Raw genomic sequence first — 26,042 nt, forward strand, 5'->3', positions numbered from 1 at the left:
GCCAGTAGAGACATTTCAGTGGCAGTGCACACACAACACTAGCAGTGGCTGGTGCCAGGTCCTGAGGTGACCTTGGGAGTCCCAGGGCAGGAATGGAGGGACCATCTACTCCATGGTGCTCTGTACACACCAGCACCCCTTCACTGGTGCTGTTCAGCTTGGGGAGGTGAAGGTTGTGGACAGACCTTAGGGCACCCTCCAGTACCTAAAGGCTCTAAAGAGAGCTGGAGAGATACTTTGTACCAGAGTACACAGTGGTAGAACAAGGGGGGAATGGCTTCAAACGGAGACAATGGGTGTGGATTAGACACTGGGAAGGAGCTGATCCCTGTGAGGGTGTTGGGCTCTGGCACAGGGTGGCCAGAGAAGCTGTGGCTGTCCCTGGATCCCTGGCAGTGTCCAAAACCAGGCTGGACATTGGGGCTGGGAGCACCTGGGACAGTGGGAGCTGTCCCTGTCATGGCAGCGGTGGCGCTGGATGAGCTTTAATGTGCCTTCCAACCCAAATTATTCCATGATTCCCCTCAGCACTGGCACCTCATCCTCTCATTCCCAACACACCCTTACTCTGGTCCCTTTTCCCTCATCCCTATTACCTCCATCCCTTCAGCCCCAGACACTCCCCCTCACCCCAGGCCCTCCTTTCCCCTCAGCCCCATCCTCCTATCTCCTTCATCCCAGGCACACCTTTGTCCCTCAGGCCGGTTTATCCGTTGTCCCTCAGCCCGGGCTCCCTCTCCCCTCAGCCCGGGCTCCCTTCTCCCCTCACCCTGGACATTCCTCTCCCCTCAGCCCCGGTTTCCTCTCCCCTTGGCGTGGGTTCCCTCTCCCGTCACCCTGGACACACCTCTCCCCTCAGCCCCTCTCCCTCTCCCCTCAGCCCGAACTCTCTCTCCCCTCAGCCTGGACACCCCTCACCCTGGACATCCCTTTCCCCTCAGCCCGGGCTCCCTTTCCCTTCAGCGCGGGCTGAAAGGGATTTCCCCTCACCCTGGACACCGCTCTCCCCTCAGCCCGGGCTCCGTTCGCCCTCAGCTCGGGCTCCCTCTCCCCTCAGCCCCTGATCCCTCTCCCCTTCGCCCGGGCTCCCTCTCCCCTCAGCCCCGGTTTCCTCTCCCCTCAGCGAGGGCTCCCTCTCCCCTCACCCTGGACACCGCTCTCGCCTCAGCCCCTGCTCCCTCTCCCCTCACCCTGGACATCCCTTTCCCCTCAGCCCGGGCTCCCTCTCCCCTCAGCGCGGGCTGAAAGGGATTTCCCCTCACCCTGGACACCGCTCTCCCCTCAGCCCCGGTTTCCTCTCCCCTTGGCGTGGGTTCCCTCTCCCCTCAGTCCCGGTTTCCTCTCCCTTCAGCCCGGGCTCCCTCTCCCCTTGGCGTGGGTTCCCTCTCCCCTCAGCCTGGACACCCCTCTCCCCTCAGCGAGGGCTCCCTCTCCCCTCTCCCCTCTCCCCTCACCCTGGACATCCCTCTCCCCTACCGCTCTCCCCTCAGCGAGGGCTCCCTCTCCCCTCAGCCCCTGCTCCTTCTCCGCTCACCCTGGACATCCCTCTCCCCTTGGCGCGGGCTCCCTCTCCCCTCTCCCCTCTCCCCTCACCCTGGACATCCCTTTCCCCTCAGCCCCGGCTCCCTCTCCCCTCAGCCCGAGCTCTCTCTCCCCTCAGCCTGGACACCCCTCTCCCCCTACCCTGGACACCGCTCTCCCCTCAGCCCGGGCTCCCTCTCCCCTCAGCGCGGGCTGAAAGGGATTTCCCCTCACCCTGGACATCCCTCTCCCCTCACCCTGGACACCGCAGTCCCCTCATCTCGGGCTCCCTCTCCCCTCAGCCCCGGGCTCCGTTCGCCCTCAGCCCGTCCCGCCCCCGGCGCAGGCGATCCGTCCCCGAGCCGCCGGGCTGTGGGGCGGGCCGGTCCCGCCCCGTGGCTGAGGCGGCCGGCGCTGGCCGCGGTGCCGGGCGGAGCAGGGTCGGTTTTGTCGGTTTTCCCTCGCCATGGCTGTGTGCATGTGCCAGGCTGTGCTGCCGGCCCACGCCGGGCCCCGCGGCGAGCTGGGCGCCGGGCCGCTGCTGCGATGGATGGACGCCGCCGCCTGCCTCGCAGGTACCGAGGCTGGCCCGGGGCAGGAGGCGACGGTCCTGCCCGGGGGCAGCGGGAGGCTGGAGGGAAGGTTTCATACCATGGAGGGTTGGAGGTTATAGCGGGTCACAGGGTGGGGCACGGTGGAAGGGCCATAGCGGTGATCCTGTCCCGCCTCGGGGGCTCAGGATCGCGTACAGACACTGCTGGGCTGAGGGACACCGCACACCCTGTCTGGGCAATCTGTTGCAGTGCTGAAGGAGTTCTTCATCATAGAATCACAGAATAAAAACCCTGAGTTGGAAGTGGCCCACAAGGACCATCCAGCCCAGCCCCTGTCCCTGCCCAGCCACCCCAACAATCCCTTCTTATCCATCCTTGGCAGCGCTGTCCAAATGCTCCTGCAGCTCTGGCAGCCTCCATTTCCTGGGGAGCCTGGGCAGTGCCAGCACCCTCTGGGTACAGAAGAACATTTCCCTGATCTCCAGCCTGAGCCTGCCCTGGCCCAGCTCCATGTTCAGGTGGAATTTCCTGAGCATCATTTTCTGCCACTTGCCTCGTCTCCCATAGCTGGGCACCAGATCCATGCTCTGACACCCCTCCCTTGGGATATTTATACTCATGGGTGAGGTCTCCTGTCACCCGTCTCTTCTCGAAGCTGAACAGACACAACTCYYTCAGCCTTCCCTCGTGAGGARGATGCTCCAGTCCCACACTCGTCYTCGCAGACTCTGCTGGACCRGCTCCAGGAGCTCCACRTCTTTCTSGAGGAGCCTGTGAGATTTGGGGGTCCAGTTAGGAATAGACACCTCTAGGGAGAGGCATCAGATGGCACAGGAGAGTGAGAAAGGAGCAGCAGGCGGGAAGAAAAAGTGGGAAAAAATAAGAAAGAAAAGTACTAATTTAAGATTATTGGCACATKTGTGAYRAAAAGAAGGAAAGGTGCCACWGCCTTAGCAGGGGRTTGGACTGGATGATCTCCAGAGGGCCCTTCCAGCCCTAACTATTCTGGGATTGTGCGGTTCTGTGAAGAAGCCACAAATCGAAACAGCGTGCAGAGCACTCCGTGTCTGAGGTAGCTCAGCTTCGAAAGCCCCTCAAGCCTCCTCACTAAGTTGTGGAGCTGTGAGTGTGTGCTGTGAGCTGCCCGGGAAGCGCGACGGAACGCACGGCTGCTGCCAGGAGCTGCGTTCCAGCGCATGCATTCACAGCCCGGAGTGCCCTGGTGCTGTTTTGGGAGCTCCTGCCGGGATGGAGAGGTACAGGGATGCAGGGGTGGCTGTCCCCTGTGAGGTGACCGCTGTGTGGGGACAGCGCCGTGCCACCCACCACCATCCGTGCAGGGATCACACAGCATCGCGTCGCGTAGGGCAGCTTCCCCAAAGGAGCACGCTTCTTTTTKGGGGTTTGTAAAGGAGTGATTCCATTCCAGCCCATCAGAGTTTTATCCCTCAGAAGTGATTTTGGATAAGACACTGTGGTTTCCCCTCATATTTTCAAAGGGARYTCCTCAGATASWGATCTAAATCCTCTGATTTCTCTGRCCTCCTCTTGYGATGCTYRTGAAAAATATGGGGCTGCTTGGRACTGAGAATTCCTGCCTCTTGTGCAGTGCTATTTTCCATATTTTCCAGGCTTCCTGCCAGTCCCCTCTCTTGTCTCTGTCACTCAGGACTTCAGAGCAGAGGTTCCCTATGTTTATACAACTCCTAATTCACTGGAGATTTACCTTCTGACTGGAAGCTCCAGGTGATATGATCAAATAAATAATATATYATATTCACTTGCTATGAAAACTTACCTGTCAAGCTATTAAATATTGACAGTAAACATGTTTACTTTTTCTAGATGGACTTTCATAATTAATACAAAACTAGTGCTTTTTTTTTCACAAACAAATGCATCCCAGGCAAAATGAAGAACAGTTCCATTTTAGATAAAAATATTTCACAGTAGGTGAATTCTGGTTTTGGATTTTCTAAATCTTACTTGTCTTAGTTTTTATTTAATGCCTCCATTTTTGGTACAGCACTAAGGACACTACTTAGCTGCTTCCCACTGTTGAGACACACTAACAAGTCTGTAGGTTTTTCTCCTGTATCTCAGAATCCTCAGCTGACATGAAACTTCCACACTGGATTGCYGTAGCTGATGTTTGTGACGCACTGTTTTGAGGGAGAATGATGAGCTTTCTGTGAGCTTGTTCACACTTGGTGATTCTTTCTGTCCTTCAACAGGCTTATTAATACTCTCTTACCAGAATTGTCATTTTTAGAAAAAGACCTTAGATAGAGGTTTTCAAGCTGAGTAGGATAGCTGCTATCACCTAGTCTCATTTCCTGATGTTAGCCTTAAATGAGAACACCCTTTAACCACGAAATCATGATAAAAATCTGCTTTGATCTTATTTAGCATCTCTTTTTTCCTAAGGGCCCTACTTCAGACTTGCATTGCGGTGTTCACGGGAAGAAGTGGGATCTGCTGTGTGCCATCTGTGTCTCTCAGGCACGAGCCCACAGGTGAATAGCTCCCTGCAGGTGCAGTGTGGTAACTGTGTGCCCCTGTGTCTCTTTTGAAGCTGAGAAACATGCTGGGGTGTCCTGCGTGACTGCGTCCATGGATGACATACAGTTTGAAGAGGCTGCCAGGTACAAACCAGCGGACAACCTGTTTYCATTCTGAAGGTTATTGTTTGGCAGAGATAAACTGAGGCGTTATAAAATGGGAGATGGCACACCCATGAACTCACGCGAGTCACGGGGCTAAGTCTCAGAATTGCTCTTTTCTGCCTCTGATAGCCTGACCCACCTAGAAAGCAGGTCCATTTCAAAGGGCAAAAATAAACTGTTGTTACTTTGATTTGGCAGTCAAAGTGCCTGGTGAGAAACTGATACCCAGTAGTCTCTAGTTCTAGTAAAAGTGAATGCTTTAGGCCATTGCTTATCTCTGTTAAATAAGGAATACATACCTGTAAAACTTCTTGTGTCACTGTTTTTATTCTTGCAAGTTATCTTTTGGTTTATTTCTTAACATCTTTTTCTTTCAGCTCTTTTAGAAAAAACAGTAATGTTTTGCATTCACTGAGCMCTGAATCAACTGAGTCTACAAGATAATATAGGATTAAACTTGTTTTAACTATTTTTCCTAGGAATGGTTTTCCATGGAAACGATGGTTTTCCTAGGAATAAAAGACACTGTAAGAGAAAACAGGACCTTTATTCCAAACCATATATTTATAAAAACTGAAAGCCATTACTTTGTGGGCTTTGTGTGGTTTTACACCATGCACTCTGGCAATTAATGACTACTGAGATTGGATGGACGTGTTTGCAGAGACAGTGCACAAGCAGCTGTGATGGCTGTGAATAAAGCAACACTGGCTGTCAGGAGTAAAGCTGATGTCAGTTTAAAACTGCTTATAGCTTGAGTGTACAATAAGCATCCGCTCACACTTGTGATTTTTAGAGCCGTGTCCATTGGAGTGAGAACTAGAACAAGTGACAAAGAAGAGAACAGGATCTTACCAAATCTGGAACTCAAAAGAGAATTTCTTGGTTTGTTTTACAAATTTTACAAGTTTGTCCTGCCAGGAATTGCTCTGTGTTTTTAATTTTGTCCTTAGAAAAGAATCCTGTCTGTGAAAACAAATCAAASTCAAGGTAATATTTTCTAGACAGGTGTAATACTTCAGACTTAGTAGCTTCAGAGCACTTTTCTGTCTTGTTTCTTGTGAGCAGAACAGAGCTTCTAGAATCTAATGAAAATACTTTCCTTCCAAATTTGTTTCCAAATGTCTCTAGTTGTTCTTTCACTTGTAATACCACTGTTCCATTTGTAACAAGAATCTAGGGTACAAATCTAGTAACTGTGAAAGAAATTATTTAAGAATTTTTTTGGTGTCAGGTCATCCTTAGCATCCTGCCTGTAGCTTACTGTGCAATTTCCTAAATTTTGCCACATCTAGTTTATTACACAAATATCTTGCATAAATAAAATCACTCTTGCTGTTGCATGCAGTGAATTATTAAGATGTTTTTTCAGTCAGTGACTTACTGTAATGTTTATTTACTTAAAACAGATTACTAAATCTTTTGTAAGGATTAAGTCTTCTGTGCCTGTTTCACCTGAGGTGTAAACAAAAATTAACACAAATCTATGTAGCTCAAAGCTTAGTTTTTTTGCCATGATACCCTCTTCCCTGTCTTGTAATACACAGCAGTTCAGTGGCACTGATTTTCAATTACATCTGATTTTAAATGATGTTTATTTAGGTTTTATTGGTGTTCCAAGTGTGAGCCATAGTTCATTCTGACAAGTTTCTGACAGTTCTAAGTGCAAATGTGGTGTTGTGTGAGCTCTGCCCCTGCATATGAGTAGTTACTGCTCTGAACACTTTCCTTTCTGGAAAGGAGCTGGTGGCTCCCTTAGCTGTGAGTTGAGAGCTATGGCCTTAATGGTTGTGGTTTTTCTTTGCAATGGATGGTGGGATGACTGCTTCTGAGCTTCTTCTCCAAAAGCTCATGAGGGCTGTGTACCTGCACATGGTCTTGGTTCTTCCCMCTGACCACTTTCCCTGCCCCATCCACCCAAAAGATTCCACCKCTGTTCTTGAGTGTGAACGAGAAAGACAAAATTGCTGTGTAGTTTATTGTTCCTGTCTGGTCCTGTGAAGGARAAGGTTTCCTATTTCCTGTTTTCCCCTTCTAGTTCTACAGTGGAATAAGCAATTTAAGTTAGCCTTAAATGTCAGAACCCTGTTCATTTAAATAGGAAGATTTTTTTTTTTTAAATAAACTGGGGTAATCACTGTATGAAATCCTTAGCTGTGAGCATTTTGTTGGTACCTAAGTGATCTGAGTTATATTTTACTTCAATCTTGGCTGTAATTTGCTCCACTTTGCCTGCCCTAGGACTGATCTTTAGCATTTGTAACTCAKTTTGAATTCCCTGGAGGCAGTGGCCTGACACCCATCTGTTTTGGCTCTKGCTCTGACTTACTCTGCACATTGTGTCCTTTTAGTTCCTGCTCAATGGGAAAACTTTAGAGCGAGCTGCCTGCCTTCCACCCTATCAGCACTGCTTAGTGCTGGGAATTTGGGGGTTTGGAAACAAGGTTTGCTCCTGCTATCAATGCAGAACAGTTACTTTAGGAATTCCAGAAGGAAAGAAAATATTTTCTSGTTTCAGTTTCATCTGATGAAATAATAAAGAAATCCAAAAAGGTAGTAAATAATAAAACAATAATAAATAATGCAATGAAATAATAGTAGCAAACAAAATTAAAGTTGTGTGTAAGTGTTTTATGTAGGTAGATGGGGAAGAGTAGTTTTCAGAGGGATGATGTAGGCACAGAAGGGACACATAGTCCTGTTCTTGGCCAAGACTTAGGATGTGAAACTCTTTGCCCATCCTTTAAAGAWRTCAAAGARCACTTTCTGTTCTGGGRTTATCTCCTCATGTGCAAGTACCTGTATGCCAGAGGTGCATGTAGAGTGTACCTGAGTGCTTTTGGAGCAAGATGTACTCAGTGATTTGGTTTAGGATGTGCTTTTGAGCAAAAGCCAGAATTTCTGGGTGTACCTGGGGCACACTTGACATTATACAGACACCAGCAGGAGGGAGGAATGTTGGCWTTAAGGTTATGCAGTTCTCTGAGTGACTGTGGTTCTATTGAGTGAGGGAAGTCTGACTGGTCAATGACAGTGTTGAAGTGAAAACAGGGAATAAATCATTTTTTTCGCTGAGTTTTCAGTGCAATGTGAAAGACACAGACTGATTAATGAGATTTTCTTCACTACTTTTAGGAGTACCTGGAGAGGCAGATTCAAGCCCTTATAAAGCTRCATGTTTGCATTCTGTAAGGTCTTRCTCTTCTTAACAGGGTTGGACAAATTATTGCCATCAGAACAAAGGTGAATAGAGCGTTCAAAACCAGCATGGAGGTAAGAGATCATCACTCTTATTCCCAGTGATGTAGCAGGAGTAGAGCAGAGGTGGGAACAATAGGGGAACACAGCATGGGTCCAGATTTATTTGTTCCAGATATTTTGCAAATATCTGAACAATAACACCACCTAATGAAACTGCTTCTGGAGTTCTAGTTGCATGTTTTCTGTAAAATAAAAATAATCCATATCAGAGTAGAAACTGGGCCCTGAAGAATTAAAGCCTTTGGTACATGTAATGGGAGAGGTGGTGTTGGTCCAGTCCAGATCCACTGAACAGGTGGAGTTCAAAGTATTTTGAAACTTCTGATACAGAAATATGTATCTCAGCTATATACATGTTCTGAATCTTCATATTGTAACAAACAATCATTTGAAATCAGAGCTGTACCTTGGGGGTGCTTTTTGTGCRTTGTGCCTGTGTCCACTTCCCATTATTTTTAATGGAGTGATGCATCCCACAGATAACATATTCCAAAAGGTTCTAAAAATTAGAAAAAAATATGAAGTTTGATGTATGTCAGGCCTATCCTGCAGGATCAAATTCAGTGTTTCACAGTCAAGTGTTTCGTAGTGTTTTGCACTTTAAATACACTTTTTTTGCACATTCAGATCTTAGAAAGGTTCAGATGGGGACTCCAAATGTTGTAGAAGTAAAATAAAGGAAATATCCATAAAACTACATTTAAGTGACTTTCCTGGTTTTTGTAATTTTACCCTACAAGTGATGCTAAACATACATCAGAGTTGTACTAAAAACCCTTTCACAGCTCAGTGAATATTGTGATGTTCTGATGTGTTCAGGGATGTATAAGTGATTAAAGCAGTTTTTTTACCTTTTTCTTCTAGGCGTAAGGGACTGGATATGATTGATTTGATAAAAGCTACACTGTATTGTCTCAAGTCAGTTGACAGTGATGTAAATACTGTTTCTGTCTCTCTATTCCACCACCTTCTTCCTTGTAGGTTGGCATCAAGGTGACAGTACAGGATGTTTTGAGTAAYGCTGAAAAAATTGTGAGTGTGGCATATGCAACATATGTGGCCAAACCAYTTGGTGTTGGAAAGGTATTTTTCCTGTTTTCTTCTAAATTTAGAGTGACTGAGTTTCTGTGAAATAACCCAACTTTTCTGGTTGTGAAACACAGCAGAAACACTGCTTATTCTGATTGGTAACAGGAAAAAAAAGCAGGTAGTTCAGACTTTATAAGGTGGAGTTTTGGGGKTTTTTTTCCAGTTCTCTGCTCTGAAATGGTTAGGTATTGATGGTGGTGGTGGTGGTAGTGKTGTTTGCTGTTGTTGTTGYTATTATTATTATTATTTCTTCAATTTTCTTTTGCACATTTGTTCAAATAGAAGTGTAAGAGCTGCAATATTGACAGAGGCAAGAGGAGAAGAGAGGTCCTTGTGAGCCTCCTTGTGAGTCTCTCTCCTTTTCAGAAGCTGATTGCAGGCTGGAGGGTTTTATCCTTCATTTCCCCTTTTGTGGAGGTTGTTCAGACATCACTGTTCTGACAGAAGACATTATTTTTAAGATAGCTTCCAATCTAAATTGATTCTTTGCCATTTGTGTTAAATAGTTTTCACATCAGCACTGTTTCTTTCCCCAGTATTTGGCTCTTTGGAGTTGTTTAGAAATCAGTCACGGCACCATTGGCCTTCACACTGCTGTGCCAGACAGGCACAGTCCTTTTAGAATTTTCTTATGAGAAAGGCCAAATACTCCTCAGATTCTCTGAATAAACTTCCTTTGTATGTGGAATTCCACTTTCTTGAATGCGACTAGAACCATGGATCTGATTTTCCTGCCTCGCTGTGTTGTGACAGCACATCTGCCTGTTCAACATCCACTGCAGATTGGCAGAGTCATCCCATGAGCAGTTAATATATCCAATCACTCCTGCCTTCTCYTCTGTGAGGATGTGGCACAGTTTGGAGAAGAAACTGATTGGAACAATTCTATCAAAACTAAAGCCCGACTTATCTCTGAAATGCTAATAGCACTAAAACTAAAACGGTATAAAGTAGGAATTGTTTATTATTGGTTTGATATCATACCCGTGACATCAACTGTTTACCTTTTGCCCAAATTTCCAGGGAGATTAATTYAGGATTAAATTGGTGATGATTAACTAAGATTAGGCTTAAGACAGGAATGTCCCAGAGGGAGTTTGAGAGTTCAGTTCAAATTCCATCACAAACTAAAGTCTCAGAGAAATTGAGGAATATTTTTTTCAAATCCACTTTTCCGAGCAACTGTTTCTAAAGTTGTACAGAGAGAAACTCACTACACCCACCATCTTAATTTTTCAGTTGAGCCATCTGGGAAAATCTAGGAAGCTCTTGTAAATTACTGGAAAGGAGGCAATGAATCTGCAAGAGCATTTGAGAGAAGAGTCAAAAACTGAGAAACATTAATGGCACCAATGTGAGACACAAAATGTTGAATTTGTCTGCGGTGCACTGCTTTAGGCATTATTTTAAAGTTTCTGAGACTAGACCTTACAGACAAATCACACAAGTGATTGTTCAGTGACACCTCTGCTGTAATAATAATTACAGCTGATAATTGTAATTATCCAAATGTAGCAATTTTCTTAATTGAGTACAGGTTTGGATTCACATACACAAGAATTSACATACACAGGAATTTGCACTGACACCACTGATCAGTGCAACTGGATTACTTTTCTGAGTTCAAAAATTGTGTACTGAAACCTTCATATGAAGTTCATCTTTGTATTTCTTTTTTCATATTTTTCAAATGAGAACTGTCTTAAACACAGTGTGCTCTCATGGAAGTTTGTTTTTAAAAGCTGGAAGCATTTTGCCATTGAGTTGTAATGGATGATTTTGGAAAGATTATGCAGAATCTCTTGAACTTTAAACTGTGTGCTTCTTTGTATTAATAAACTTGTCATCTTGGACAGCTGATAGAGAAAGGTTGTAGAAAATGCTGTTGCCATTTTGAATTTAAAGTGCACTTTGCTGTGATTGTGAAATTCAGAACAGTTGTGTTTTTTTTCTTTTCCATTTGCACAGGTTGAGTTAAAACCTGTACAGCTTCTGTCTCCAGAAGACCACCTGGAGCACAGCCTGGCTAATGAGAGGAGAAGAATCCGTCTGGGCTATGTCCAGGTCTTTCAGAAGATAATGCAGGAGAGCAATGAGGAAGGTGATTTCTCTACTCAGCAYAGAGGGTGGAACAAGAGGCTTGTGTGCAGCTGGATGGAAGGAAAAAGGCAGAAAAAAACACATAGATCTCCTTGGGGCTGTGGGATCAGGTAGAAAAGTCTGTGCCATGTTTGAGAGGTACGTTAGGCAGTTATTCTAATGGAGTGATATTTCTGTGTCTTACAGAAATTCCAGATTTAAAAATGCAGGGTTGAAGGCCAAGCGTGTATTAAACAGATGTGAAATGCAGAACTTCACATAGGTTCTGTGTGTAAGGGTTCACAGGTCACACTGAACTTTGCATTACAGTAATAAAGTTCTGTGACACTAGTTGTCATGAAGACCTAGATGAAATTTACTCAGACCAGAAAGCAAAGTAAGATCTCTGTTATGCCCTGAGATGATTCCCAACAGGCAGGAGAAACATCATTACATGGAAGTCAAAACAGGTTAAAAAGTTAGAAAAACTGAGCAAAGAAACAGGTTCCTCTTTATTTATGATAGTAATTTCTGTTCTTAAAGAAAGTTRTGTTCAAAAGTTGTTGTGTTCCCCCACAAAAGAAATTACTCAGAATTAAGAAAATGTACTGGTATTTGGAAAATCTGAGCTGTAGCTCCATGTATAAATAACAGGCATTATGTGGTTTTRCTGAGGAGAGATTAAACCTGTTATAAACAAAGATCTAGTCTTAACAATTTAGTAGGACTTCATAGAACCAAAAAGAGTCTTGTTTGGTACAAGAAAACAAGCTATTTGTCTTCATGGTAACTGTCTCACAGGGTACAGTTTAATAACCTGAGTGACAAATCAGAGGTCGRTGCGTTTTGCTTCCACTGCCTTTCCTGGAATCTTCTTTGAAGGATATTATTGTAGCACTAATTCAGCTCCTCAAGAAGACAGAACAAGCAAAGTGGAGGAAAAGAGGAGAGGAGAGAGCCTTGCCTGTAAAGGCTGCTAGGTAGCAAAATGTGTACAAATCATACCTTGAAAGTGAAGTTTGACAAGTGGATCTTAGGATCTACTTAAGTAAGTCCAAAGTACAAGTTAGTCATACATTTCCGCAGGTTTATATAATCACAAAGTTAGTTAATTATGGCATAAGTCAAAAGTACCATTCAGGTCAAGCAGCTCCTAGCACAGATCGGCACTTTTAAAATGACTTGACATAATCTCATCCCTCAATCTGTTCCTGCAAAATAGCACTGAAAAGAACAGAGATTAGAGTGAGGATGCATGGCTAAACACTGACATCAGAAATGCTCAGGTAATACAAGGTGATCAGTGATTCAGATCCTCATTACTCCCATCTATTCGGTGTAGCCTCAGGTAATCACAAGATTTGTAACAAGTTATGAAATAATCGTGTCCTGCTCTARCCTTAATTAAACACATCTGTGCACGTGCCCATCACACACATGGCAAAGTCTTTGACAGACATTGGAGTAGGTGCTAAACTGTTCTGGCAGCCCCTTTTGGGGCCATGCCTGGCAACCCTGACCAGTCCCAGCACACTCTCCTCCAGCTGGKGCAGGAGCTGCTGCTGACACRGGYRTGTGKGCATGCACTGAGGGCTGGCASCAGCAACYCCTGAGACAACAGGGAAAATGTGCAGCCTCTCACTTCCCTTGCAAGCAACAGGGCTCTTCTGTGCCTTTCTGGTTTTCTTCTTTTCACCGGCTCTGAAGCAAAACTGCACGCTTCACTGGGTGTATCTTCCTCTGAAAGGAATCATTGATACTTTGCTGCTGTGTTCCAGATACTTGTGAAGAGAAAGATGCAGTGTCAACTGAGCATACCCATGTACAGAGCACTGAGCTTGTCCTGCCTCCTCATGCAAACCATCACGGAAACACTTTTGGTGGCCAGATCATGGCTTGGATGGAGACAGTGGCAAGCATTTCAGCAAGGTACTTTTGTACAGCGTTGTCTCTGCATGCGGTTCTAAATGGATGTGCTTTTAACCTTAAGGGTTTCACAGGGATTTATTTTGTGAAGAATACAGACCCAGGCCTTTGTGACTTTTCTTCCTGCTCACATTACAGGAGGCCTTTGAACTATTTATGTGGTACATCTCCCACAGCATGCCATRCCACTGAGAGTCAGACATTATTCTGTTACACATACAGACCCTAAGGCAAAAGAGGCTGTGTTATCTTCCTGGGAATCTCTGCAGAAAGCCAACACTGGATACAGAAACTTGCCCTCCTTCCTTGTTCAAGCACAGAAACTTGCACTCCCTATGGTTGGTGCAGTGTTTTAAAAACATAGTTTTTAACTTGGGATAAAACCAATAGTGACCCTGTATCAAGTGACATCCAAAAATGAACAGCCTTCTAGAACTTAGTCTGCAGATCCTCATGATGCCAGAAGGAAAATAAGAGAGAAAATAAGAGAAGAAGGACCCATATAAACTGGTTCTGTTCTGTTGGAATGGGTACATAACTTCAGCAAGTCACTTGACCTGTCAGTCCCTCTTGAGTTGCGCAGCCTGTATGTTGTAACAATTTTAGCAGTTTAAAGAGYTCTGACATCTTCAGGTTAGAAGAACAAAGTATGTTTTGTGGTGCTGCTTGTCAGTATGACCCAGACATATAATCATTTAATTCCTCTCCCCTGGAGTCAAACCATTGTTTGTCTCCCTTCCTGTTCCTGGACACTGTACAAAGCTTCTTTGTAAGCAGTGCTCAAGTTTCAGTTTGAATTCTCCTTGCATACCGAGTGACCTAATTCACCGCAGGGATGTTAGATATGTTTTCCCTTTTTAACTTTAATAATTAAATGACTTCTCCATTAATTATTCAYATGGTTTTGATTTGTAGCCAGTTGTACTGATAATAACAGATTTTCTGTAGTGGTTGGATAAACAACTTGTTTTAGCAACATCAGAGTGCAGTGACCTTACTCCAGTGTGCAACTCCAATGGCTTGAAGGGACTGTTGCAGATTTTTGCCATAATACAACTCAAAATATTTACCTGTTTTCATCTGATAAATTTTACYTAGTGTGAGTTAAATTTAGATTTAAAAAAGAAAGAGAAACATCAGCAAATGGAATATTGAACAAATTTTCTTCGAACTAATTAATGTTAAATTAATGTGATAACTCATGTTGAAAATTTCAGGARTAATAGCAGGTGTCAGAGGCTGGTTGAAAACAGAGATGTTGTAGTTTTTCCCTTGAGAAATAACTATTCTCTCTATAAACCTTTTGCAAGGCCACKAAGAGTTAGACCTGACCTTTGAAGCTACCAGGGAGGAGTTTCTATGGCCACAAACTGTGATGAAGGAACAGAAGGGGAGGGATAACCMTGGAAAAAGAAATTTCCTAGGACGTTTTAAAGGTTGCTCACTCTCATTCTGGCCCCTCACCTCCGCACCACCTTTTTTTTTTTGGCTGGTCAATGCATGAAAGTTTAACAGATAGCAATAAAACCGTTTGAATATCATTAATATTAACTTATTTCTTTCACTTGCAATAAAAGCATTCAGGGCATASTTTTCCAGGAAAAAATGAATATTGAAGCCCAATTGTTGGTTTATTCCTGTCCTCAGCATTATTGTGTTTGCATCTTTAGAATGAACATTGTAAACAAAATCAACGCTTAGCATTTTAAATCAGAAGAGCAAATTATTTTAATTTAATTACAAAGTGATTCAAAGGTATTAGACTATTAAAGAGATGTACCAGTCAGTTAATTATCTRCAGATAATTGTGTGCATTTAACAATACCGGTACATTAGTTTTCAAAGTGCAGTTGAATTAAAAGCTCGGAGTGCTACAGAACTGTATTTTCAAATTTACAAACCTCACCATGAAAAGATCTACCCTCAGATGGGCACAGGGGCTCCTTACTGAGAGCAGTGTGTTGTTTCAGAGTCTAAAAATAAATGGCATGTGTTGTGTGTTGYCCCCTCTTCCTGTGATGCACAGACATCCCAGTAGAAAGTGAGGGACTTTGACTACATGTAGAGCTGATGAAGAAATCTAATTTTTGCCTGCTGCAAAATGCTTGCAAATGAGACTGTTTTACACAGACTGCATCTGGCAGCCACGTGAGGGTTTTTGAATTCTCATTTCATGTCAGACTAGCAGAAAGCATTTATAAAGAAGCAAAAAAGTACAAATACTACAGCCAGCTGACATGGTGTTGTTTGGATACTGTTCCTGGCGCTCAGCCTTTCTGCTCAGATTTCCTTTAATTGTTCAAAGGGTTTAAGGTCTGGCATTCTTACACTCTGTGCAAGAACCTGCTCCCTGTGCAGTCCTACAGAAATTAATGAAACTGCGAAGCAAGTGGTTATTCTGTAGGTAAAGGATTCATGGTCTGGCTCTGAAAGAGGGTAGTCTCAAGCAGTGAGAATTAATTGGTGTTTGTAAAATGTGCTGAAAAGGAAACAGCATGACATAAGTGGTATTATGATGGTTGAAGCTCGAGTTACATGCTCTTGGGGCTGAGCATGCCAACTGCATTTCAGTGTGTTGTGGAGCAGATCAGTGTAATTTAGTGACCTTCTGGGCTGAGTAAGGCAYGTTTCTGTAATCACTCCTCCCAGGTGGTGCTTTTTAACACAATTGTGTTTTKCTCTCGCTCTCTCTCTATCCCTGGCTTTCTGTTTCAGCCGCCTCTGTCGCTCACATCCCATCCTGAAGTCAGTCAACATGTTCAAGTTCTGGGGGCCATCCTTCGTGGGTGACCGCCTCGTCTTCAACGCCATTGTCAACAACACCTTTCACAACAGGTAACACTCCTCACCTGCTGTCTGCCTTGGCACCTCCAGCACCAGCCTACAACGTGTGTTTCACGTTTCAGCCACCAGCAGGATTTGYATTAGTGAATGAACTATTTTTCAGGTAGAACTTTGAGGGATATATCTATATCTCACTTTGTAATTATTGTAATTATCTCACTTTGTTTGCTTTACTTTTATCAGTGCRAGTTGTAATAAAAATTTATTCTCTGAGTTTCCCTCTCAGTTCAAAGATCATTTGTCACCAGATCATACTCCTGTGAACACAGACAATAAATATTCCTCTGAAATMCYRGGATTTTCAAGGGCTGAGTTTCTCCCAGAGATCTGATTCTTCAGAGGATGGCAGCTTGCTGTCAGTATCTTCCCACCTTAGCATTTTGTTGACAGATCTGGATTCCATTTATTGCTTAGTTCGTTAATGCTATTTTGCTACTGCCACCTTTTATTTCAGAAGTGTTTCTGTCCACACTGAGACAGAAAGGTATTTGCTGTTCTACAGAAAGGTATTTGAGTCAGGCTCCCTGCACACCTGGAGCTACAGCAGTCCTTTTAAACATGTCTCAGAGCTGCCTCTGCATCACTTGAAGCAGTTCAGTAATTGATTTGCACTTTCCTTTCAGTGTGGAGGTTGGTGTCCGTGTGGAGGCGTACAACTGCGAGGAGTGGATCAAGGACCAGCCTCGGCACATCAACAGTGCATTCCTCATTTTCAGTGCTGTGAATGACAAAGGGGAGCTGCTCAACTTCCCCAGAGTCAAACCTAGCACACAGGTGAGCTCTCAGGAGCAGGTTGTGCGTGTGGTGTGTCCCAGCACATCCTTTGTGTCACAGCTGTGTCACCACAGCCTTCYGGGGAAGCAGGGACCGAGCAGGGCACAGCAATGTGTCTTCTTGCAGGAGAGAAAACCTTCAAAGGAAATGTTTGTGCTCAAGTGAGAGATTTGTTATTGTTAGCTTTAGTCTTCCAAAACTGAGAGGCTCCGTGGAGGGTCCTCATGACTAGAAATTCTGTGGCTGGTGGACAGGGAAGAAGAATCAGATATATCTGAGATTTTTCCACTTGTCTATGTCTTCTGCAGTTTCCACTAACTGCAGATGGAATGTGTAAGTATTCAGTGAATAGTTATTTTTATAAACCAATAACAAAGATAAGAAATAGACTGAATAAAGGTGTCTGTGGGAATCAAATCCCATAACGTGGGTRGGCTTTTGAGTTCCTTTGAGATGGAGATCTCCATTTCTGTTTCCCTGAAAGAGGTTTCATGAAGCACTTGAAGCAGTTAGGATACTATTGTTGAATTATTTGCTGTGATGACACCTGTCACTAACCTTCCTACTMCAGTTACAAGAATTTTACAGAGCCAGTGTAGGCAGAAATGAACCAATTTTTTTAGCATCAGGATCTTATTTTTTATAGGATGGCAACTAGAAAAATAAATCARTGTGTCTCATGTATACTCAGTGGGGCAGTAAGGTTCACTACTGCCCACTGCAGGCTGTCCCGAGAGGAAAAACTGACTTGAAAAAATAAAATTTTTCATTTGTGTTTTGAACACCAGATGATGATAAATTGGGTTAATCGCTTATTTGATGGRTGGCACAATTAGAAAGAGTGGAATGTGTGTGGTGCACTGCCCAGCTGCCACTGGTTTAAGACCAAAAAGCACTGGAAGGATGTGCAGTGATACAACTCTTCTGTCTCATTGTTTTTTTTTCAAATTTCAGGGAATATTGCTAAGACAAAAAGCAAACCACTGTCCTGGATTAGTCTGTGGGAAGGCCAATGCACAAAATACTGTTCTTTATTTGTCTGTATCACTTCTCTGGAGGCTCTCTACAGCCCATCTGTAATAAGGAACTCTTAGTTGACTWTTTTTCAGACTTTCTAAAATAGTGAGATGTGTTACTGTTCACTTTTCATGCAGGATGATGTGAGGAGGTACCATGGAGCGATTGCCCGGAGGAGGATCCGACTCACCAGGTAGAGTTGGGTCACTAGCAGATCTTGATTTTGAAAATTTTAAATTTTGTTAAAATTTTATGATATTCTTTATTTTATAGTGCTGTAAATAAACATATGTGTATGTCAACATATATATGACTGTTACGTGGCCTAAATTTCCAAGTAATTTTGTTTCAGTGGCACTGAAATTATTAGAGGTTACTTGTCTCAAAATTACTTTGCTCTGCAGGTTATTTTGTTTTGCCATCCTTCTGAGAGAAGAAAAGCAGTTATTGCAAAGCAAAAAATGTATAAAGTATTTAGATGACACTTCAGCTTACCTAAAGTGATTGTAACTAGCATATATAGAAGTAAGTGTAAAGAACCAATTCATGTTACTATGTCTCTTTCTAATTAAAAACATTAATATGTTTTAGAAARTGCATGTCTGCTAAAGGAGACAGACCTTCTGACACCTGGGAGACCAGCAATCAGGTAATCTGTGGGAGCATAAAAAGCTGCATAAAAAGTGCACCTTTTGGGGAGTGTGTCAGTTGGACCCGCTGCACTGGAGTGTTGTGGATGTGTAACATAGTGACATTTCTCTTCTGAAAAAAGAGAGCAGATTATTCATTGTTGATGTAAGAGTAAGTTCAGTATAAAGGATAAAAAAAAGTCTTTAAAATAGATGCATACAAGTGGTCCCTCAAGGTCTGTAGATTTATCCCTCAGTGTCTCTGCTGTGAAAGAAGCTGAATTATCCGGTAGAGGAAGTAGTTCGGGTTTTGCTTTTTGTCTTTATCCAGCCACTGAATGTCTGAAAAATTGCAATGAGGAAACCATTTATTAAGTGGTAGAAGTGGTGGGAGAGATAGCACGGASAGATGAACAYTGGAATGGCATRMAYTTTRTTTCTGTGGAAAGAGAGGTGAARTMATWTGTTCATTCCCAGATACCCTGCACCAAGTGACTTGGGTCTCTGGTTTGGACATGCTGGGCCATTCACTGTGCCTGTGTTGTGCAGTGAATGGTGTTGAACCTGAATTTAGGTGGATTTATACACAGGCTAAGTTCTGTTTCGGTGTCCAGTTTTTGTGGCTAAAGCAGATTTTTTTTTTTTTTGTGCGAAACAATGAATGTAAACATGCACACAAAGATAAAAGTATCTTGCTTAAGATTTATTTACTGTGAAATTAAAACCTGTCAGTAAAATTCTAAGGCTGTTTTCTCTGTATACAGTGGTTAAATGAGAACTCCATCCACTGTAGCCATGCATAAATAATGGATATATTTGCACTTTCTTTGTTGTGAGCCTGCTGTGTGAAGCAATTGCCAAAAYGGACCACAGCTTGATAGCAAAGAAGAGGTTAATTTTCTTGTAGATTCTAATTACTTAAGAGAAAGATGGACAAACCCATTTATTGAGTGGTCTGAGAGGTTATCTCTATTATCTCCCTGGTGGCCAAAGTTGTTCTGYACAGCTTTGTAACGGGAGAAGCTGAAAATASTGTTTTGCTGTCCTTTAATTAAGATTGTTTTGCCAACAGATTGTTTTGCCAATTAAGATTGTTTGCCTTGTRAGTGTATAAGGAAGCCACTGGAAGTGTTTTAATTCAGAAACTACTGGACTGTGTTTTCATTTGCAAGGAAAACAAAACATTTGTTTGCAGTTGAAGGGTAATGATAGGAAAAAGAACACCTCATTTCTGCAATGTTCAGTGAAATGTACCTTTACCACTCCATTTTCAGACATGTATCTTGTGTTTCAGGCATCTTTGAGTTACAGCAACATAGATGCACTGACACGCCTGGCAACAACATCAGGGTGGGACATAACCAGGACCCTGGATAATGTAAGTGCAGAAAAAAAATCACAGAAATCTGAAAGCAAAGCACCTCTCTGTTCATGATGTGGTGTCATAAACCCAAATTCAGCATGGAAGCTTGTGTAAAGCAGTTCTAGCAGGGGAAGATGTTGCTATGAAAACCAGTAGAAAATAAAGGGAAAACCTTTGTTAGCCCAGTTGCATTACATATTTTCCAAACAATGGAGAGACATCAGGCATCTGTCAGGGCTGGGATTCTGAAATGTGGGTAGTGACTGGCAGTTTGCTTTAACATCATGTCARTCCAGAGGTGCTTTGGGACAAAAAATGTATTTTAGTGTGACCTGTGCATCACAGGTTACAAAACRTTGCTTAGTGACTCTTGCATGTGGACAATGAGTAAGAGCAGATACAAATCATAAGGAAATCAGTGATGGCAAATCTGCCAGTTCCATGTGTAGGGCATTCTAGTGATTACAGACTTTTAATAAGCACTGCTGTGCCAAATAAACATCAGACAACACTGCTRCTGGCAAAAGCAAGCTTGAACCAGCTCGTGGAGACAGGCACAGAGATTTGGGGTTGTTCATCCTGGGGAAGAGAAKKCTTTGGGGACAKTTTGAAGCAGCTCCCAGTACCTAAAGGGGGTTTTTCAGAAACCTGGTGAGGAGTAGCACAAGGGGGGATGACCTTAAGCTGCAGAGGATATGTTCCCTTTTCCCTGGAACTGGAATGACCCCAAGCTGACTGACAATTTTCTGAAGGTAACAAATGGCAGTGTGCTGTCTTTGACACAAAACCACCAGCCTTGTAAGYCTGTAGTGATAATCCAGCCTTGCCAATGTTCACTCAGCAGAGAGGTGTTTTGACAGCTGCATCTCCTGCTCTGTTTTGTGATTTCTCAAGTCTAGAAAGCTCCTAGAACAACTGATTTCTGCTCTGTGCCTTAGAGGAATATTGATRCAGACCTCCTGTAGATGGCTTTTAAAGCCCTTAAGCCTGTAGTTTTACAACAAACTTTACTTCAGCAARGTGATTTCCAGATTATGTTGGGGTTTCTTTCCTCTTCCAAGACAGGAAAACACAGAAACATACAAAATCTGTGTTGTTGCACAAATGCACCATAAACAAAAGATGGTTCATTTCTTCATACAGCAAAAAAAAAATCCAACAAAACCTGAACAGTGATGATCAAACTTAGGAATTTTATATTACTTGCTAATGAAAATCTGTTAACACTTTCTAGAATCTGAGAAGCAATAAAGCATGTGATCTTGGGAATGAAATCCACTAATTCTAAGCATTCTTTTGTACCCATCTTCAGTTGTACGGGGTTTGTGGGAGGTGCCAAACCCTTCATTTGTGTGTGTGTGTTGTGATGTAGAGGCTATTTCATCTGAATTCTCTGTGTTAGGATTTTGGTAAATGACTAGAAATAGTCCCAAAATAATCAAGACAAAATAGTAAAGGTGTGGGACTTTTGCAAGAGATGTAAAAGTATGTTTCTAAGTTGTTTTTCAATATATCATTAGTTATGGGTACTATGCTTCACAGAAGAGAAAAAGGGAATAAAATAAGGATATTTTGGAAGGGAAGTGTTCTAGGGGCAGGGGGCCTAGGTCAAGGTGTGGCTGATTTGCCTGGACAAAGGCATCAGGAATTTCACAGAAAACTCCTGAGAGAATCTGTTTTCACATCCTCAATGCGTGACATTTATGCATCTTAAAATACTCATAGTAATAATTCTTTGTTTTTAATGCATGCTGGCTTTTTCTTCTCAGGTAAAAATCTGGACCCAYGAGGAGGGTGCTGTGCTGTCATTCAAGGTGGAGATGCAGGTGAAGRTCCCTTCCCACGTCGCCTTCTCCCTCCTGTCCGACTTCAGGCTCCGCCAGCGCTGGGACAGGCACTTCCAGTGAGAACCTCCTTCCCTGTCCACTCATCTTGTCTGACACAGACACTTCTGATGTGCTGGCACTTTGCTGCCTAGTTAGGAAGAAATTGTTGTAAGATTTTGACCAAAGGTTCGTTAGTCAAAGTATGGATTGTGGTGTTTTACCATAGAAATAAAATTTGGTTTGTGCTTAGTCTGGTTCCAAAATACAGAGCACTCTGGACTGTCGAAAGAGAGGGAAGGGACACAAATAATTTTTTCCCTGAAATGAGCACATTTCTAATCCTAGACATGTATTAAAATTGGCAGAAAACCAAAATGAGTAAAAGAACAAAAAGTTAAAAGAACTGAGGTGGATGTATTGAGCATGCTAACTTTAAAAACTAGGGAAAACCTGGATTCCTTTATGTTTGAGACACTGATGCTCAGCTTCACTGGACAGTCAAAGTGAGAAATCAAGAAATCAGGCTCTTAAAAACACGTATTTTCAGAAAAATAACATATTTTGAAGTGTGTCTGATTAGAAATGGGTTTTGGAATTGCTGTAAAAGGTGTTTGAGATTTCTTATGTTCATTATATGGTGTAGAATAGTGATTAGAGACAGTTGAATTGAATTGATGCTAATATGATTTGATTTTTAGTTAGTTAATTCCATTCTGAAAGATTTTTATCAGAGGGTGGAAATTTAGGGATATTTGAAAATTTACAATCTCTACTGAATTTATGACTTGTAACAAACAAAATCTGCAGAAATGCTATTGATGAGGTGTGTCACAAAACCAAAATTTTTCACTCTCTCTGCCTTGCTGCCCAAAGATGAAAATCAAAGGTTCAGTGTGAGGATAGAGCCCGTTTGCACTGTGTTTGTTGAAGGAGATGCTGTTGCACACACCAGGGCCTGATGTGTGTGTTAAATGTGTTCACAGGACTTGCAAGGTCCTCCAAGATGTGAGTGAGGAGGAGAAAATCTATCACATCACATCTCCCCCCATGACTGGCCACAAACCCCGAGACTTCGTGATCCTGGTGTCCCAGAGGCAGCCCGACAGGCCACAGTGAGTATGGCTCTGGTTGTGACAGGGAGTGCTTTGGGGACAGTCTGGGGTGCTGTGACCTTCAGCTGGGTGACAGAGATGGCATTCTGCTTTTTAAGGAGCGGGATTCCTACATTGATGCCTTTGTACATCCCGATTTGCTTTGCAATGTGAAGGTGCAGTGAAGTAAATCCAGGTCATCACAGATTTGTAGCATGGTCCAGTGTTATTCTTTAATAATGACTCTGTGGGAGTGGTCTGCCATGAGGGAAATAGAATTTCAGAATTTTTCAGAATTTCAAATGGGAAAATTGGGAAAAAGGTCACATCCCAGAGCCTGTCAGTGGGCTGAAGCACCTAGCTGGGTGTTTGTCTTCTTGTTTGTTTGAAGAGACTTTGTAATCCCATTCAGTGTAATTACAGMGTTTTTACTTGGTCAAAAAGTGCTTGAAACCTCACACATTTGTTTTATCTGTAAATTCTGCCGAGTCCCTTGATCACTTGAACATACACAGCTTTTTGAAATTGTATCATTTCTTATTAGATTTCCTTTTGTTCTGATCTGCTGAAATATGAGCAAATGAGACCCTTTGGTGTATTTTCCCCTCTTTATTCTGTTTYTTTCCTTCAGCAATCCTTCAAGTTAACCCTAAAGGCAGTATTCTGTCCTGTGCTTGCTYCCCCCCTCATCAGAGAATTGAGTGAATTTGGGTACCTTCACTGGGGCCACAGTGTGAAGCCCCTGGGTGASGGCTGTCTGTCCCCTGACTGTAAACATGGGCTGAGCAGAGCAGAGCAGAGCAGGGTAAATTAGAAAGGAAAGGAGGTRTTGTGGAGTGGGGATTGTTGTCTGTCTGCCACAGAAGCCTCGTGGGTTGGAGTCTGGGGCAGACATGAACAAGGATGGTTAAACACACAGGAGCTTCTTTGCCCTCCATGAAAGAAGGAGGGCATTTGGCACAGCTGTGCATGTTTCAGGCACTTCCACAAGTGTTTCTAGCAAGAGCAAGGGTGTGATGCTTGCCCTTGCCCTGCAGGGAGCCCTACGTGGTGGCTGTGAGGTCGGTGACCCTCAGGGGGATGTCCCCGAGCCCGGAGTTCTGCAGGAGTGAGATCCTCTGTGCCGGCTTCCAGATCCACAGCAGCAGCAGCAGCTCCTGCACCGTGAGTAGCCCKGCAGGGCCCAGCCCAGCCCCCAGTTTGAGTGCTAGAAATGAGGTYTACACTAAGCACTGCAGCTGCTGTGCCCCTTCAGGGTCATTCGTTCAGTCCTAAAATGCACTTCTGGACATTACATTCTGTGCATTACACTGGTCCATGGTGGTCTCTCTTTCCATGATTGCAAAGTCCAAGGAATTAATTCAACTTAAATTCCTCACTTTAACTTCCATATGCCAGGAATCACACCATCCAAATCACATATCTGGACCCAGGCCAATCTTCTTTTCTGTGGGAAGGCTAAAATTTTTCTATTTAAGAAAACCTGTTTCTGAAAACTTTCAGCAGCTCTCGGTGGCTGCAATTCCTTTTTCCAGGCAMCAGTTTTGTTCACAAAGCACTCATATTTAACTTGTTATACACAGTGTTTCTCGCTGCACTGCTCTGTACATTTACCTGCAGATGCTGGAGGATCTGAGAGCATTGAGGACACTCWGATCTCTCAAGTGCTGTAAGAAAGATTTGCTTTTTGCAAATTATTGCCTTTGGTTTCAGAARCACCGTGTGCTTCTATTCACATCCATAAAAACTCTGATACTCATCCAGGCTCTGTGAAAAACGGCTAGCTTGCAATCCATRGGCTTTTTTGTTTCATTTACTTTTGTTCAAACAGGTGTGTTACTTCAATCAAGTGACATCAGGAGTTATGCCTTACTTAGCTGCAAATCTTACTGGCTCATCAAAATCCATTGAAGACACTGCATTGGAATGTATAAAGTTCTTGGAGCTGAATGAGAGCAAGTGCAGAAGTTAAAAACAGGACATCTGAAGATTATCAAGCAGTTCTGGTTTAAATTCCTGCAAGGGTGTTGATCATTCTCCTGTAGGTTACTTACTTTGGATCATGTAGCCAATATTGGGTTTCAGCCCAAGAATACCTAGTACAAGCCTTTTCTATCAAACCAAGCTTAGGCTTTAGGCTCTAAATTCAATTTTTAATTTAAAAAAGATTAAGGGACAGATTCTGCTTTTGATTGCATTAATGCATTTTATATAAATGGAGGCAGAACTTGGCTCAGTAGAGCTGTAGCTCATGAGACTATTTCCTTATTTTAATGTTATATTGAACAGAGTGGCATCCAGGCAGTTGTAAATCTGTAAATACCACTYGTAAGCTGCAGAAACCAGTGCTACCAAGTAGCTGTGCCAGTGCTCTGACCTGGCTGTGCAGGTCCATTATTTATAAACTGATTACAGCACATGTAAATTAGTGTTTGCTAATGTCTCTACTTTAGAACTCGTCCATTCACACGAGTCCCAATAAATTATTGTTTGTGAGGTTACAAACTCATTGCAGTATTTGTGGGGTGTAGAAGGCTGCCCTGCAGTGCTGGTGGCGTCTGCAGGAGACCTGAGCTGCAGTCTATGTGCCAGAGTGGAGTAAAATCCCAGCAGCAGCAGCTCCTGGATTCACTTTTGGCCCACAGAATGGGGATGGCTCCAGAGGCTGTGTCTGCTGTCGGCTGCTCCTGTTTTGGCTCCAAGAGGACTGTTCAGAGGAATGAGAAYGCTCATCATCAGCTGGATCCTGGCACAGACCTGGGGCTGAGGGGATCAAARCCCATGAGCGTGAGCTGCAGCACCAGCACTCGATGTCCCTGCGGTGTCACCATTGCCAGGGTGAGAACTCTCGGGGGCTGGCACAGCTCCCACTTGGACACACCCTCAGCTGGACCGAGGGCCAAAGCAGAGCCTTGTGCAGGGACTCACAGGCTGCAGAACATGCTGGCACGGTGTGCATGAGGGAAGGAAGTGCTGTAAGCCCTGGGGTGTCCCCAGCTGTGTCCCCTGGCCTGAGCTTGGTCACAGGACTGAGGCCAGCCCTGCCTGCTGAGCCACAGCGCTGGGCTGAGCTTCACCAGCAGCCCAGGGCATGAACCAGCTCCTGTTCTGCAGCGACCACAGACCCAGAGCTGATGGTGGAGCAGCGTTTCCAACACGCAGAGGAAGTGCAGCACCTCATTCTGGGAGCAAGGCCAGCCCCTCCAGAGCGCAGAAGCCACCACAAGTCCCTCTGTGCCACCTCTCAGCTCAGGAGGACCCAGCTCCCTCCAGGCAGGCGGTCACTCTCAGAGCCCCGCCGTGTGCAGTGATGGCAGAGCAGCTCTCAGCTTCACAGGTACTCTCAGATGCGACTTTTGAGTGAAGAGAGACCCCTAATGTTGGCTCTGGACACAGGCACTG

The 26,042-nt window shown here is 43.8% G+C and overlaps 1 protein-coding gene across 1 annotated transcript; it reads left to right on the forward strand.

The window, feature by feature from the left end:
- The first annotated feature begins 1,907 nt into the window (after positions 1–1,907).
- Positions 1,908–25,632, forward strand: ACOT12 (acyl-CoA thioesterase 12). The gene is made up of 15 exons (XM_057383683.1): positions 1,908–2,096; positions 4,651–4,720; positions 7,954–8,014; positions 8,984–9,085; positions 11,060–11,192; positions 12,949–13,099; positions 15,812–15,931; positions 16,564–16,714; positions 17,869–17,924; positions 18,323–18,380; positions 19,655–19,738; positions 21,493–21,626; positions 22,533–22,661; positions 23,678–23,804; positions 24,472–25,632. Exons 1-15 carry the CDS (start codon positions 1,988–1,990, stop codon positions 24,610–24,612), a joined length of 1,626 nt encoding a protein of 541 aa, XP_057239666.1. The 5' UTR covers positions 1,908–1,987; the 3' UTR covers positions 24,613–25,632.
- Positions 25,633–26,042: the final 410 nt, after the last annotated feature.

The sequence above is a fragment of the Malurus melanocephalus genome, unplaced genomic scaffold (assembly GCF_030028575.1).
Source record: "Malurus melanocephalus ecotype Western Australia unplaced genomic scaffold, MMel_1.1 scaffold_651, whole genome shotgun sequence".
Taxonomy (NCBI): Eukaryota; Metazoa; Chordata; class Aves; order Passeriformes; family Maluridae; genus Malurus; species Malurus melanocephalus.